Genomic DNA, 16797 nt, shown 5'->3' with positions numbered 1-16797 from the left:
GCCTCAGGCTGACCTGGGTCAGCAGCAGGCAGCCAAGCAGCAGTACTGGGGGCTGGCAGCCTCCTTTCCTTCCCCTGACCTGCCCAGGACTGCCAGGTGGCATGCCTTGCTCTGTGAATTTGCTGCCCCGGTGAGATGGCAGCCCTGTACCTACCATGTCCCCTCCTGCGGACTCTGTCCTGTTCCTGTGGGGCACCTCCAGGCTGCACTGCAGGTCGCTGCCCCACCGTGCCCCTGTTTGCAAAGCGGGTGCTGGAGCAGCATGACTTTCACCCTCTGTGTCATTCACCTGCTCCGCTCCTCCAGCCAGTGACAGGAGCCATACTGTCCCCATACTTCAGCCATGCACAAGGACCTCTGAGCAAGCTTGATGCAGCTGTAGGACTTCAGCCAGACACCTCCAGCCACTATGTGGGTGGCTCTAGGGGCTCTGCTGGTGCCAGGCTGGGGCCAGTCTGGCTCTGTGTCTGTAGGAGACCTGTCACTGCAGTGATCTGTAAGAAAGATGGATCCTGCCGTGGTTCCATGCTGATGGGTCTCCTGCTATGTGGCAGTGGATATAACCAGACTATGGGCTGAGGGAAGTTCTTGAGAGAATTTGGTGATGCAAAGGCTGGTTTCTGATCATATTTACATCCCATTTATGGACTTCATCAGTTAGTCTTGACTTTTTTCTAGGCTGAAGTAAGAAACCGCCTCTGTGTCTCTGTAGCCCAGAGCAAGGATGGTGAGCCTTGGACACTGACAGAGATAGAACTGGCACTGAGAACAACAGCCTACACTGCTTTTAGCAAGGGACTTGCCACTGATCCTCAGGGAAGTCCAGCCACTGTTAGGTACTTGGGAGGCTCTCCTATCCTGGCAGCAGAGGACAGGGCAGGAACTTTTTGGTCCCCTCCTGAGCTGGGGGTGTGTGCTTTGAAGGATGATGCTCTGTAATCCTTGCAGCTTGTATCACAGATGTACATGTCATTAGTAAACTCACAGTTGCTTCTTATCTCACACTTGCTGGTGTCAGTAAGCAGCAAAATCACTGACTGCAGAAGCGTTGCTCTTACGCTGGAACATTGGAGAAAATGTAAGCAGGATCTGATCCTTGTGACAGCCTCCTGTGCTCCATGAACCTTGCTGAACAGATGATTTGAGAATGCCCTGCAGCCCACACAACCTGGAAGTTAATTAGAAGGTGTAAAGAAGCCAGCTAGCTTTCAACAGCTTGAAATGAAAGGCATTTTAATTTTGACTGCTGTCCTGGAGTTGATCAGTTTTTGTCTTGCTATATCTTTCCTTGCCTTTCTCCTTTTTGCAGCTGGAGCGAGCCACCCTCCAGCAGCATTCGGGTGTGGAAGCAGCTGTGGTTGAAGCAGCCATCCCTGCTCACGTAGCTGCTCTTAGATTGGCTGGAAAGAACTTACTTCTACTGCTAATATTTTCCTGTCCGTCTTGCAGATATGACCTATTCCAGTAGCAGCCCCCACACACTAATCTAACTGGGTTTGCTCCTTAAGCTGTACCTTGGTATTGCTGTTCCTCACTGAGCCCTGATTTTCTGTCTCTGCTCCCACAACCGCCCCCGCCTCCTGCCACCGAAATGCAACACAGGATTTCAGCTGCCGACTCACTGCTGGCTCATATTGTGCAACCAGAGAATTTTCTGCGTCCTGCTCCTCCTTTGTAACACAGCCCAGCCTGCTTGCTTTAGGATTCCTCCCTCCTCACCTTAAATTGCAGTTTATGTGCTGGGTTGCTGCTTATTTCAAAATGAAACCAAGAAATATAAACGCAGTGCAGATGTCTGCAGCGTCACCTGTGATTCTGCCTTCTGCAGCTCCAGCAGCACCTACGAGTGCCCAAAGGTACTTTAAAACTGTGCTTCCTCTAATAAGTGTTGTCGACTTCTTTTTAACGACATCTCTGTTCGCTGTTCACTCTGTTTCGCTCTGCTCTTGAGATTGTCTTCCTCTCATTTGCCTTAAGATAAAACAGCAGAAGAGGTCAAAAGGAGGATGTTAACTTCCCAGCAGCAGGAGCTCCTCTGTGACAGCAGCTGGGAACAGGCAGTAAGTTTGTGGGAAGAAAAGGTTTAGGAGAATCCCTAATGGCTTCTTCCTCTGGTGCCAATATCCGAGGTGGCTTCTCTCTTGTTCCTTGTCTCACCTGAGCAGCCCTGAATAAGCCCTTTTTGCCCTGTGAGAGGCTGAGGATACCACCACTTTTTGCTTTCAAAGGACACTTTCAATCTCCTCTTTTTCTGATTCCTGCCTCCCTTCTTTAGTTGCAGCTTGTTCCCAAATAAATCCAACAAATGCTGTTCTCCTGCATTTCTGCATTGTGCTTTGGCACATTGGACCCAACTGGTGAGTGTCCACAGCGCTTCAGAGGTGTCCTTGGCTTTCCTTGCCTTTTGTGGCCATACTCAAAGGATCCCTTGGTGGTAGGTGTGGGACAAACAGCCCAAAATTCGTGATCAGGGGGAGACTGGGCTACCTCATTCAAATATTGAAGAAGGGAACTTCTTGGTGTGGTCTGTGTTTGTGGCTGCCTGCATGTTGCCTGCTCTCTTTTCAGTGCCTGGGAGAATCCAGGTGTATTCTTATTTTCTCAGCAGTAAATCTCATGGGGAAAAATGTGGCTGCCTTCATGCACCAAGCCCAGTACCAAGTCCAGTACCATTTCATATGGAGCTGCCTGTTGCACTGGGCACAGAGGAAGCCCCCTCCTCTCTGTGGGAAGATGACAGGCTGGGGATGATGTCTGAAAAGGGCAGTCCAGACCTGGAAAAAAGCAACCCCTCAAAGTGCTGAGGGTTGAAAATATAGCAGGGCACCTCTAGAATAGACTGGTGAGGTCAGAGGGAGCTGAGGAGGGATGCTGCTGCTGCTGGTGGTGGTGACTGAGTGGGTCCAGGAGAAGGGTTGACTGTGGACTGTGTCAGGTGGCATCTTAACAGCTGGAAGAATCTTACAGCAGAGTGAAAAAAAGAGACAGGGAACAAAGGAGTTAGAGGATTTTTCTCCAAACTTTGGTGAAGGAACAGCAGAAAAAGTGCAGGCAAGCAGCAAGGGGCAAAGTCTTTTCTCTGAACTTGTGTATTAAGGAGAGGGGCATCTAGAGGGAGAAGAAAATGTCTGCCTGTCAGGGAGGATGTAACACAGTGGGTGGCTGTGGCTGCTGTGGGAGAACCAAATTGTTCCTAGCTGGAAACAAGAAGTTATTTGAGTTCCCATCTGGCCTGAGAACATATAGGGCAGGGGCACAGTAGGATTAAATGTTCAGGAAAAGAGCCAGGAGGTGTGTGAATAGGCTTTCTCATAGAAACAGCAGGCAAAGCTGAGAAGGAAGTAGTGGGCATGTGTAATGCTGTGCATCGCTTTGTCTGGGAAGGGAGAAGCTGAGGCTTGTGGTATAAAGGGCCAAAACTCTGGGCACTAGTTTAATCTACTGCCTGTTCCCAGTTGAAAAGGTTTGATTCCATAACCAGGGTGCTTTCCCTCTTTTTAAAATAGGAAATTGAGGTGCCACACCTCCCCTGCTGGTCTGTGTCTGTCCTGGTCCTGTTCCCATTGCAGCATTCCAGCTCTTGTCCTTCATATTGGCATATTCAGGAGTCAGAGGACAGGTGCAGAGTCAAAGCCCTGGTCCAGGTGTCCCTGAGGTGGAGGCTGTTAACAGGGTTGAAGCTGTGGGCTGGCACTCAGGGCATTCCCTTCCTGGGGTTAGGTGAGAGGAGGTGACTCCCTGATTGCAATCTTCCCCTGCCCCCATGTGTGAAACAGGTCTATCGCAAAAACAGGTAAAACACAAATATTAGTAGAAATAAGCTGGTTCTTGGAGCCACCTTGCATTAAAAGAATGAAAGCAGAGAATTAGCTAAGTCCTTTCCTGTCAGCTTCTCATGACATCCTCAATAAGCCCAGACTTAAGCATCATTGTACTTGATAATGTGCCCTGGACTGCAGCAAATTGGAACGTGCCAAGGACTGTGACAGATCAAACACATTTCATTAAGTATGTGTTATTTTTTCTCTCACATTTGACAGTGCGTGGAGCTCTGCTCCTCTCAAAGATGAGGAGGCTGTGCTGCAGCATCTGAATGAACTGATTAGCCAGCTGGCAGGCCTTGCCGCAAGCAGGCAGTGGGGAAAGGGGCCTTGCCTGGGCTTCAGAAACTGAGAAAAGACTGGCGGGAGGACCTGATGTTTCCACCGCCCGATCCAACCCAGCAGGTGGGCTAAGTGAAGGGGGCAAAGTTGGGACTGGGAGGACTTCTGTGCTGGTGAGCTGCAGAGCTGCTGGCTCCACACCAGCCAGCATTTAGTGTGTGCCTTGATTTCTGGGTTGCGCTACCTTCTTTAAATGTGGGGTTAGAGGCTTGTATAAGCCTGTTAGAGGACTGATTCAGCAGCACACTCAAGTGTAGATCCACACGTGCTGTAGTACATGGGTTTGGGGCAGCACAAGCCATACCAGTAAACAGGGTGCTTTCCAGGTTATGGACCATAATCTGGAATCTGAAGCAAAGGCTTCAGAAAGAGAGGTTGCTTCCTTAGTGCCCTGGTACATCTGCATTCGACACTGAAACTGCTTGTGCCCTCAGCAGTACTGCCTCTGTCTAAGCCCTTCTTGGAAATAACTCTAAAACCTCTCGAATTTAATAGGGGACCAGAATCTTTCTGCAGTGTTTTTGAAGAGGCAGCTATATAGCCAGAGGATGGTCTTTGCTGACCCCTGACTGCCCTCCTCCATAGTTTATGCTCCCCTGTTCTTGCTGCAGCCCCCCTTACTAAAGGCAGTGTAAATGCCTTGCATGGGATTCAGCCCTCTGCATTCAGAATCCATGGAAATCTACTGCTGATTTCAAAGGGAGTAGGATGGACCCTTCAGCACCAAGGCAGATGGGGGAACAAAGACTTTTGTTGCCCTAGGCATTTAAAAAGCAATTGGTGTATTACATTGCGAGATCTGGCTTCCTTTCTTTACTTGAATGACAGAGGAAGGAAACATGCCTTGTGCCAAAAACTGCTTGCTTTGCTATGAACATTCAGTAAAAGTTGTCTTTTCATATGCAAGCATTTTTCCTAGCCCCAGGGCCTGATATAGCCAGCGGGTTAGCGTTAAGGAAATAATTTCATTTGCACTGGGCAATTTACAGAAGCAAATGAGACACAGGAGTAATGATGCTGTCCTGTGTGGGGTAAGTGCAAGGATGGCCAACCAGTTCCTGCCCCTGCTTCCCCCTTGCCTCATTGAAAACTACACCAAAATGAGTGCCATGGTGTTTCTAAGCTACTGGGCCAGTTTGATGTTAGGGCCACACTTGCTCTTATTCCCAGTAAGCTCAGACTCCCTGGTAGTCCCTACGCCCCATGAGATGGCTCATACCCTGATGCTAGCCCAGAGGCAGATGACTGGAGAGAGACTAGGCAGAAGGAGAGAGGGAATGGTGCACCATCCTGGTGCACCATCCTGTGCAAAAGGTTGATGGATAGGTTTGGCAGTCCTATCAGGTGGAGGCCGTCAAGCGTGGTGAGGCTGTGCTCATTGTGCTGACTGGGAGAGGTCTCTGGACTGAGCTACCTCCAGAACTGTGCTTGGGCTTTGCCTGGGAGAGAGCAAGCAGACGTGGTCCAGAGCAGTTCCAGGGGCAGAGGAAGAAGAGTTGTGTGGGTGATGCAGGTTGCTGTCCCTGCTGCTCCCTGGAGATGGGGATGTCCCCTTAGGAGGCACAGAGGAAATGATAGATGTGCTATTAAAGAACCTATTAAACCACTGGCAAACCAAATCTGCGAGTTAATGTGAAGGCACAAAGCCCTGATTAAGCTGCACTCATGGCTGGTAGGAATGGAAGGCTTTAGCAGAGATGATGCTGCTTTGGAGGGGCTTGTTTCCCATGTAGTTTCCTGATCCCAACATGGAAATGTGTATCCCTTGCTGATGCCAATCACCCCTTTAAAGGCCAGCTTCTGCTCAGTAATGCCACCAGTGAGATGTAGCTACAGTTAGGGCTTCCCTGGCATAGTTCATTAGCTACCCTGCCTGCGTTAGGTCTGTGCTTTCTGGCTGGTCACATATGTGCATCCCTACCTCAGGTAACTTATCAAAGTAAGCTTTTGAGAAGAATCTTTTTAGCTGAGTCAAAGGGAGCTCTCTCTCTTCACACTTTAGTTTCTTCTCATAACCGAATGCCTGTAAACAATATGAAAATGTTGTCAGCAGGAAGATTTAATCCGGTCTATGTGAATTTTGGCTAGATTTAAATTAACTGGCCAATTAAAGGACTTTGTGTATGATAGAAAATTGTCTCTTGTAACAAGTACCCACTAGCTTTCCTTAATTAAGATAATGCTAAACATAAATCAGGTTTTAGTATAGACCAGAGAATGTCTTCTTTGTACCACCCTACAGGCCCACATTCAGTGTGCCTCCTCCAACAGCGACTTCGCTCTGTGTTTCCATGGCTGGGCTTTTTCCTACTAACCTTTTCACTGCAATAATTGAGGTTGTCTAATCTTAGTTTAAGTTTAAGGATAAGTCTGATTTTAAACTGGTCTAATGCCCAGGCCTGAAACACCTCACAAGTATGAGGTCCTTTTGCTCATCTCAGGGGCTTTGTTTCCTTGTTTTGTAGTCTTTGCAGGGTTAGGCATCAAGTGTCTGTTTGCTATTGAAGGGAGCCTCAGTCAAATAAGCATGCATGCATTTTGCTGAGGTGTCAGGCTGTATGGTAGCGTGACATGGTGTCCAGGGGGTCAAAGTCAGCGGTCCTGGCAATGCCTTGAAATAAGATGGTAGGTCATCCATTCTTGTTCAGATTCTTAGTCTGCAAGTTCTCTGTCCTGCTCTCTGAAACCTCTCCAGGAGAGGGCTGCTGTATAAAGCACACAGGGAAGGGAAATTCCTGCCCCTGTGCTCTGCATCAGTTCCAGCTCCTTTTCTCTTCCTCTGAACTGCCATTTCCAAAGTCCCAGCCAAGTTTCCAGCAGTAATGGAGGTGTGCAGAAGGGCAGATGGAGGTACAGTAAGGCTGGTGGTCTGGGAATTATGAGGAAGGATGCTGTGGGGGGGAAGGGTGAATTCAGGGCTCAATCCAGTGAAGGGGTGAATCAGTGGGTCCTTCTCACCTGACCAATGACCTTTCCTCTGTTCCTTTAGATTAGACTTTCTGTCCCACAGATGTAACCTGGGGAAAATGCTTTGTCCTGATGCTAAATAAGCCATTTTCCTAAGGATGAGGAGAGCCTCATGGTCATACTAGGAACACACCTGTTGTGGTGTTTGGTCCCCTCCCTCCTCTTCCCACAAGCATGTCCCACAGCAGCTCCCTATGTCCCATGCTCTCTTTTTCATCTGTCCCACACAGCCATGACAAGATCTGTGGCTAAGAAAGGAGAGCCCAATGGGGCCATTGCAGTTCCTGAAGAGATAAAAAAGGAGGAAATGGAAGAGAGAGGCCAGTGGAGTAGCAAAATGGAGTTTGTGCTGTCTGTGGCTGGGGAGATCATCGGTCTGGGTAATGTGTGGAGGTTCCCATACCTCTGCTACAAGAACGGCGGTGGTAAGTACATAGCATGCATGAGTTGCCCTAGGTCTGTAGGCAGAACAAGAGATACATGTGCACCTGGATCTATTTCTCTTACACCTCATATGCTCCTATATGTACCCCCTTGCCCTGTCCTCTAGCAAGTTAACTCCTGCCAAAACCAGGAGGAATAGCACCAAAGGGTGAATCCAGTTTCCCAGTGGGTGCTGTTTCTTAAAGGAGCTCTCCCAGGTTTGGCTGCTGAATTGAACTTTAGTAACTCTTCAAGGCTCTTGGGCATCTCAAGAGGCAGATGCTCTTCTGGAACCATCAGAAAACTGTGAGTGGTCAAAAAGCCAGCAGCAACCTCTTTCTACATAATTCCCTTTTCCCACCCTCTCTGTCACTCCCACCTCTCTCAGGCCCTTGTAACAGAGGAGGAAAGGCTTTGATGGTGCCCATATCCTTGCCAAGGCTTAGAACCCCCTTCCTTGTACCTGGGTGCCCACTTCCTTCTCCAGGGCACTTGATCTCCCACCAGTTCCTCTCACAGGGCTGGCTGCCCTGTAGCTTTTAGAGAAACACAGTATTTTATTGTGTCAGTACAACTTGATCAGGTCCAGAAATGAGGGAGGATACCAGATACCCAATGCTGAAGCACCTTGGCTCATCATATAGCCAAATATAAGGTGGAAGGACCATCACTGAGAACAGGCATGTGAAGGATTTTCTCAGAGAACAGGAAGAAGAAAGACATTGCTACCTCATTCCCTGGAACAGTTCTCCCAGTGGTCAACCCACTGCTAGGGAAATCCATCCCCAGGAAGAGTTAATTCCCCTTTCCTTTTGTTTCTTGTGTGATTCTCCTTTTCCAGTAATACTGCAATAAGATCATTAAATGGTTAAAAATTAATCTTTCTCATAACAATAAAATGAAACTGGGAAAGAGGAAGGGAATAATTGACTGTCACTAGCTTTTCTTGGTGAATCAAAATCTAACTTTATAAAAGAAAAGGAGGAATAATAAATTACATGTCAAATACAGCAATAACTTCTCTTTTGTTCGTGTTCTCTAGAGACACCTTGAAATAATGCTTTGGGACTTGCATGTTCCCCCTGCTTTAAACTTCCTTTCTTTGAAGATCATGCCACAGAGGCCTTTCTTTCCCAAAGTTCTGTCAGCTGTCACCAATGGACAAGTGATTCAGCTGTTGTTCTTCCCAGGACTACCAAATTCCTGTCCGCTGTGTTATTACCAGGGTTTATCCAAATCAAGCAGGATTCAATACCATGTCTCCTCTGAACCAAAAGGGGGTTTGGTAAGAGGATGGTTAAAGAAAATGGAAGGAGTTTTTCTTGAACGTGGAGTGCTTTTTAGCAGAACCTCCTGTCTCCTTCTCTGAGGTTTTGAAGGTAGGCACTGGAGGCATCAAAAGCAAGTCAGACTGGCATGGGTTAGCAAACACTAGTAGTGTGCCAGATCGAACAGCCCATTCTGCAGTAATGCTTTGAGAGAGAAGTCATCATTTTTGCATGGAAAATTCCTTCCTGAGCTCAGATGATATCTTTCCATAGTATATGCCTATGGTATGTGGTTCAGTAGTCCTTGCAATTTGTATGCTAATTAGTGTAAGTGGAAAGGCTACTTTTGTTCATTTTAGATATCTATTGAATAACTTTTTTTTTCTTAAATTAAACTACTCTGGAATATCTAAGGCTGTGATTCAGAGGCCAGCAAGGCTAGGCTTGGGAAAGATTAGGATGGGAGAGTCCTTCTCTCACAGCTCACACACTGTCATTGCAGAAAGCATGCTGCTACTGTAGAAGGTACATTTCTCTCTCTAGTGCCCTAGGGAAGGGAACCAGATGGCCAACAAACTAGTATGGGACAAGGCATTGTCTTTCCCAAGACACTCAAAGATATTCTCACCACTGGAAAAGTCCTTGAAGTTGCAAAAAAGACATTTTCCACCTATAAATATCCCCCACCCTGACCTGTCCTGTCACCTTTCTCCACCTTCAGATAGAGTGAGATGGTTATAAAGCTGTAAAGACAAATGCCATAAAAACAATTGTGCTAAATTGCTCTAAAGCAACAGAGTGTAAACTTATCTATGGTTGCACTTTCAAATCTGATCTAATTGCTCAGCATCCTGAACTTGTTATTGACTTGTTAGGAAAGAGGGCCTGTTTCTGGGGGTGCCTTTCAGGGCTGAGTGTCCTCCAGTGGAGCAGCAAACTGGGGAGGAGACCACAACTGGAGTTTCAGCTGGTAACTGCTCTGGGAAGGTTAAGAAAGACAAGACAATAGAGGTGTGAGAAAGCCCTCATTACTCAGATACCAGAAAGGAATCAACCTCTGGGACAAATAGTATCAGAGGAGAGGGTCTGGCACCTGCTGAAAGGCTCATCTCTGTGCAGGAGAATAAAGCTGTCTTGCAGATTTGGCATACAGATAGATGTCTTGCAGCCACTGAAAGCAGCATCTGCCTCTAGTTCAGCGTATGCAGTTCCCATTCCCTGCTCTGCAAACCTGGATGGATGCTATGAAGCAGCAGCCTCTCTCCCTCTGGCCCCAGGTCCCCTGCAGCTGTGTTTAGGGGAAATTTGGATGTTGCTTGTTATTGTAACATTGTTGGCCTAAAAACAAGAAGTGTTTCTAGCTGCTAGATGTCATGGGAAGGAATTTCAGTGTGAATGCCTGTGCTGGCAGGGGAGGAGAGGGCCTGGGGGACAACGTCCTGCTCAGCTGAGAAAGGGGCCCTCATCTCAGCTGTGAACAGCTGAGATGCTCTCCAGGCACTGGTGGTAGGAGGTACTCACGACCCAAAGTTTGCTGTATGAGATGGCAAGTCCTCTACAGCTGTTCCAGTGAGGCATGCAGTTGCCTTGGCCTGTTTGGAGGGGAGTGAAAATGTGAAAACCTACACTAAAGATGGGGAGAAAGACTGTGAAATGACAGAAGGAAGGTCAGCAGTGAACCTGAAGTTCAGAAGCAGTTTTGAGCAGAACGGTGAAAATATCAGGTGTTTTGGTTTGGCAGCAGAACTGAAAAGAAGGAAAAACCTGTTCAGACAGCTGAAGAGTGCATTAAACCTTTTATTTTTTTGTTTGTCTTTTCTGATGCATTGTTTTTGTTGGTCGTTTTGTTGGACAAACCCCCTGCTCTCTCTCCCCTTCTTCTTTCATTTCATCGAGGGTTAATCTGACGGCTATTTCAGGCTGATTTTTCTTAAGGCATTTCTCTGTATTTTATAAAAAAATTGAATTTGAAGAGACAAGTTAAACTTCCTCATTTTGATAATGCTAGAAAGACACTTTGTTGCCCTTCCCCTATTTCCATTCTTTTGGTGCAAATTGCTTTTCAGATTCGACATGAAATATGTGTCAAATGAATTTATATCCTGGCAATTTTATTCCTTACCAAGAAATGTCAGCAGCCTCCAGGTTTGTATCCTCTGGGCAAGTGGGAGTTTTGCTGTGACTCCTGGGAAAGGCAGAACAAATGTGGTTATATGAAACAAGATCTCCTTTTGCTTTGCCTGACTCCTGCTAAAGCTAGAATGAGGTCAGGAGAGTGAAGCAGGGAGAACTTCTCCAGCACTCTTTTTTTTTTTTTTTTTCTTTTTAATCCCCTTGCCTGATTACTCCTCACCTCTAGGTTTTGGCCAAGACCAAAGGCAGAAGTACTGCAGTAGCATGAGAGAGACAATATTTGTATTTTTTTTCTGAGAAATTATGATGTTGGAGACCTTGGGGTTTTTTTTAGCAGAGGTTGCACGGTTAATTCAGAGAAATATTTGTGTTTATCTAGCCTATTCCAGCCGTAGCTGCAGGTACCTGGCGAGGGGTGGTGGCGATAAGGTTTTAAAGAGGTTTCTGAGGCAGCATCTCACCCCTCTCTCCAGGAGCCTTCCTCATCCCCTACCTCATCTTCCTGTTCACCTGTGGGATCCCCCTGTTCTTTCTGGAGACAGCGCTGGGGCAGTACACCAGCCAGGGAGGGGTCACTGCCTGGAGGAAGATCTGTCCCATCTTTGAAGGTGAGTCAAGTTACAGGAATTGCTGGCAGCACTTTCTAACAGTTAGTGACTCAGAGCCTTTTCCGGCAATGTTATTCTGGTTTGGGTTTTTTTTTTTCTTCTCCTTTATTCTCCCTCTCTTCCTCTCTCTCCCAGCCTTGTTATCTCTCTGGGTCACTGCTGTGTGTGCAGGGGCAGTGCCCTGACTCCCCCATAGGTGACGAAGGGTGTGTGGTGCTGGCTGGTCCAGCCTAGCTACGGTCTCTGCTTTGAGATACTCAGAGCCCTGGAGAGAGGAGAGCAGGATGGCCAGCAAGCAGGAGGAGGAGGATGGAAATGTCAATACACAAACACCTGCATGTAGTCCAGGACAAATACTGAAGAGAGAAGAGAATGAGGAAGGCTGGCTGGCTTATGGCGCTTTCCTTGCCCATTGCTGTGCCCAAGGCTGCTGTGGCAGCATTTGCAGGCTGGTGTCCTGCAAACTGAGGGGGATCACAATGCATGCACCAGTCTGACAGCCCAGAGATGGGCTAGGTGGTGCTTAAGGCACAGGTATAAGAACCAGGACTCCTGGGGCTCTGGGGAAGGTTGTTTAATGGCATTAATATGTTTATGAATCTAACATCCACAATTCTGCTGTCCAGAGGAGAGCTTATTACCCACGTTTTGCAGAGAGAGAAACCTGTGCTCAGGCAGATTAAAGGCCTGGTTAGTTTGCTCAAGCACAGGAGTGCAGTGCTATTTGAAACTCCCTGGGGAGTCTGGGACCTCCTGTGCTGGAGACCCCTGTGCTTCAGCATGGGGCCTGGAGGTGGACAGCAGTGGCATCTCAAAGGGCACTGACAACCAGTTTTAAAAAATTTAATTGGGCCATTCTGATCCGATTACTGTTCTGATGTCTCAATGAGCAGTGGGCACAAGCAGGACCCAAGACCAGAGCTCAGCTCCTAGGTCTGTACTTTTGCCCCAACACCATACTTTATGCATGATGTATATCAGCCATGAGAACATTTTTTGCCTGAGTCTTTCCAGAAGGAAGAAACTCACCTGCATTTCTTTTTTTTAAAGGCCAGAGGTGGCTTTCATGCAGGAGAGGCAGTGTAATGCAGTGGCATGGTAGTGGTAAAAAAAAAGTTCTCCCTTCAGCAAAAGTTTTTTTTCTCTGTTCCACTGTAGACTTGTCTAGAGATACCAACGATGTTTCCTGTCTGCATGCACAGTCACAAAATCCTTTCTCTTTCCCTGAGGTAGCTCTTGCCCTATTCTCTAGTGAGCCATGTGGTTGGTGTTGCACCTTTCTTACCGTGGCATGGTCTATGTCTTTGGGGGTAAGCCCGACATGCTGGGAGTTGGTTGGCAGTCCCATCCTCACCTGCTTTGCCTTCCTTCACAGGAATTGGATATGCCTCACAAGTCATCGAGTGCTATCTGAATATCTACTACATCATCATCCTGTCCTGGGCACTCTTCTACCTGTTCAGCTCCTTCACTGCAGTGCTACCATGGGCCAGCTGCGATAACCCCTGGAACTCGGGTACACCTTCCCTTGGTCGGCTCCTAGCTCCTTCCCAATTCCCAGAAATTATGTGGGTTTTGTAGAAAATATTTTTCATTCAGATAAAAGCTCTCGTGAGCTGCAATGTGGCTAGGGAGTCCTGCAAAAGTCACTGTCTTCATTCACCATGGGTAAGTGTCAGGAAGGGTGAGTGGTATGACCCTGTACCTAGCAGCAGGGGACAGTAAAACTATTTCCCTATGGAGATGTTTTGTTTGTTGAGATTTTGCTGAAGAATCCACATTTTCTGGCAAGCAGGAGAGGTAGGTGGGTTGGGAGAGTTTTCAAGCCAATCTAGAGTCCTCTTCACGTGGCAGGGGCTTTTCATTAGCTCTGGTACAACAATTTATCTCACAATTCCCTTACTTTACCCTGCTCCTTCAGAGTTACTGGGACAGTTGCTGCCACATACTGAACAGTTTCCTTTGCACACTCAGCTTTTGGCTAAATCAGGCCAGGCCTGCCCTGGAAGATTTTGCTAGTACAGGTCTCCCAGTGCAGAAGCCAGTACCACAGAACTCTAAAGGCACCGTTTTTCTGATCTAATCACATCCATACAAGCTTCTATACCATTACATTGGCCAGGGTTCTCATGTCCTCACACCCACGGTTCACATAACTGTGCCCAGCAGAGAAGACCTGGCTTTGGTTTTATTCAAGGCACTTGGGCTATGCCTGGGAAGATGGGTTAGATATGAGGTAACCTGCATGGATCTGATGTTCTTGACAGAACATTTATACCATGTTGAAAAGGTTGTTTTGCTTTCAGTGGAAAGCCAGGCTGGAAACAGCTTTGGCAGCAGCTCAATTCCCTCCCTTTTTCTCTTGGGTCAGATGATTCATTTCTGTGATGTGTTAAATTTCTCTACCCCATGGGCCATTAACTCACAGCTTCCGTTGCCCCTTCATCGCAGCAGAGGTAACCAGCCTTTTAGAGTGGATCTGATTCCTTCAGTCCCCCCAGCAAGTGTTTGTTTACAAGGAAAGCCACAGATGTTCTCTTAACAGGCAGAAGCTTCCCAGCCAGAGCTGGGCTTCTGTGGTTTTCCAGTGGATTGTCTTTTGCTTGTCAAATGCAAGATGAGGTGCATTTCTTGGATGCCTGGCATCTCCTCTGTTTTTAGTAATTTCACACAGTGTGACAGGATTGGGGATGGCAGAGTGGAACATGAAGGCATCTGTGGCGTGTGTGAACATATATGCATGCATGTGTGGACGGGGAATGGTCTGTGGTGTGGGAGGAGAATGGGATTTTCTCTCCTGGCTACTCACAGTGACTATCCCTCAAAAATTTATATTTTGCAGCCATCTGGTTTCCATTTGGCAGGGAATTGCTCTCTCCTTCCCCTCTCCCCTTCCTGAAGCCCTCTGGCTACTGCTGGATTGGGATTGGTAGCTGGGGAGAGCCAGTTTAATGAGATGCTTAATGAGATGCTCTAGCATGGGGTGAATGATCTGTGTGCTGCCAGAGTGAGGGTTAGGGTACAGAGGGGAAGGAGCATCCCTCATGGAGGAGCCTTGGAGAATTTCTCTGGCTCATCAGCTTCCTTTTCTTTTGGTAGATCTCTGTGTGGACATTCTGAATAGCTCCAGCTTGGACAACAGGACCTTGCCTGCGAACGCCACTTCCCCAATGATTGAGTTTTGGGAGTACGTGATCACTTTCCCTCTGTTCAGGCTCCTCTGTCACACAAAGGCTGCAGCTGTAGGATTGCCTGGGGGGAGGGATGTGCATCTCTGTAGGACCAAGTGAGGTGCCACATGTTGGACCCAAACATAGGGAGCTCAATGCATTGCGCTGCCAAAGGGATTGGCACAGGGCTCAGGGGGACGAGGACTAGATACGGCCAGAATGCTGCTCACAGAGTGCCTGCCCAGGGGTGCTCATGTGCGCACACACAGAGGCATGTTCCCTTTCTGGCACTGAGGTGCCCGGGTGAGTGTGGCCACAAAAAGAGACACCAAAAGAAGATAAGGCTTGCTGTAAGCAGGGGGTACTCATGTTGGGTGTTGCAGACTACTGTTGGCAGGCAAGCATGAGAGGTCAGGGCAAACCGAACAGTCCTCTACAGTGAAACTGAAAGGGACAAAGCTGCCTTTTCCCTTCTCTTGACCATGCCTTGCTTAGTGCCTAAGGGAATTGGTCCATCAGGCTGCTCAGGTTCAGCCCTGGAGAGCAGCGATCTGCTGCACATGGGTGAGATGTCAGAGAAGGGCTTGGGGAGGTTTAGTTATGGGGCTGGAGGCAATAAAACACCTCTGAAAGAGGGGTCCTACAGCAGGCCAGACAGTGTCCCAGAAGGGGTTATCCCTGTGGTGTGGAGAGGCTGAAAAGGCTGCAGGGGACACGCTGCCTCTCCACACTCAATTGAGGAAGGTTTCATAGAAACAGGGGTGCCAAGGGCTTGACTTCAGCAGTATTTTTCTTTTTCATTTATGGCTCTTAAGGTGCCTCTGAGAGGGTTGAGCGTCCTTTGTCCCTTACAGCCACCACAGGGCACGGAGAAGATGAGATGCGCCCATGGGTGCAGAAAGAGTCCACACAGCGCCAGTCCCCCTCTCCTGCCCTATTCTTTGTGTGCACTGTTTAGCGAGAACTGTGACCCCTCTGAAATGCTTGTTCAGGTTTTCAGCACAGGTTGCAAAGGCCAGGTGGCCCCAAGGGGGCTGGGTTGGGGAAAGATTTATAGAGGAATTGTAAACATGGGGTTGGGCTGCTGAAACTGAATGAGCTGCAGTGTTGGCCTCTTGTATGGCCCGCCTTCATGATGGCGAGTTTTCAGGGAATGAGGCTGAAGGAAGGCCATAGGACTCAAAGGCCATTTATGCTTAGGTATAGGGTGTCCATAGTGTATGGGGAGGCCAGAGGAAAAGCAGTGGCCATGGGGTGATGATGGCATTGGTGGCTTGCTTTGGAATGAGTAGTGTCTGCTGGGAAGTGCCAGGGAGGGGGAGCAATGTGGAACAGGTGGTGATTTTGTGCTGTGTGGGTCTGATGGGCACAGCACCATGGGCTTGGAGAGTGGGAGGGCTTGGGCCAGCTACAGGGCACAGTGGAGCAGCATCAGCAGGAATGACAGAGAGGGGAGCCCTGGGCAGAGCTGGGGTGATTCACATGGCTGGGAGTTCTGGGCAGATGTGCTGTGGGTAGACTCTAAAGTCTTTGAATGGGGTAATATGGGAAAGGTCTGTACAGATGGGGTCTGGGGTGTTAATGCTTCTCTCCCTGTCCCTGGACACTGGCAGGAAGCGAGTCCTGGGGCTCACGGATGGTATTCACAAACTGGGCACTGTGCGCTGGGAGCTGGCTCTGTGTCTCCTGCTGGCGTGGATCATCTGCTACTTCTGCATCTGGAAAGGGGTCAAGTCCACAGGCAAAGTAGGAATGGAGATTGTCCTCCTAGTCCATAAGCCTCCTTGTATCCATCTTACATTTCTTCCCCAATCTCTTTTCCCTCTTCATGAAGTAGAGACAGGAGACACACAGCATCAAAGTCAAACCTAAAACCTGGTGGTACTATACTGATTTACACCAGTTGTGTTTGACCTGTAAGAGGAAGAATAAAAGAGTAGGTCAAACAGTGAGGGGAGAACAGAGAAATACCTGGGAACTAAGGGGCATCTTGGGTCAACTTTTCCCTTGCAGATACCCAAAGTAGCTGATGGATACGCCCCATGTGCCCCTGGGAACAATCTGC

At 48.2% G+C, this 16797-nt stretch overlaps 1 protein-coding gene across 3 annotated transcripts in view; it reads left to right on the top strand.

The window, feature by feature from the left end:
* Window positions 1-16797, top strand: part of LOC104041627 (sodium- and chloride-dependent betaine transporter) — a 41989-nt gene that overhangs the window by 2004 nt on the left and 23188 nt on the right. For 2 of the 3 annotated variants that reach the window (XM_064458100.1, XM_064458105.1), the window contains exons 2-6: window positions 7361-7555; window positions 11428-11562; window positions 12938-13078; window positions 14662-14749; window positions 16346-16478. In XM_064458100.1, coding sequence (XP_064314170.1) covers window positions 7363-7555; window positions 11428-11562; window positions 12938-13078; window positions 14662-14749; window positions 16346-16478 — 690 coding nt within the window. In that variant the 5' untranslated portion in view covers window positions 7361-7362. Of the gene's footprint in view, window positions 1-4040; window positions 4227-7360; window positions 7556-11427; window positions 11563-12937; window positions 13079-14661; window positions 14750-16345; window positions 16479-16797 lie in introns of all 3 variants that reach the window. The other variant, XM_064458103.1, reaches the window with a different exon arrangement.

The sequence above is a fragment of the Phalacrocorax carbo genome, chromosome 1, assembly GCF_963921805.1.
Source record: "Phalacrocorax carbo chromosome 1, bPhaCar2.1, whole genome shotgun sequence".
In the NCBI taxonomy this organism is placed as follows: Eukaryota; Metazoa; Chordata; class Aves; order Suliformes; family Phalacrocoracidae; genus Phalacrocorax; species Phalacrocorax carbo.
This window is presented reverse-complemented; position numbering and strand designations above follow the sequence as displayed.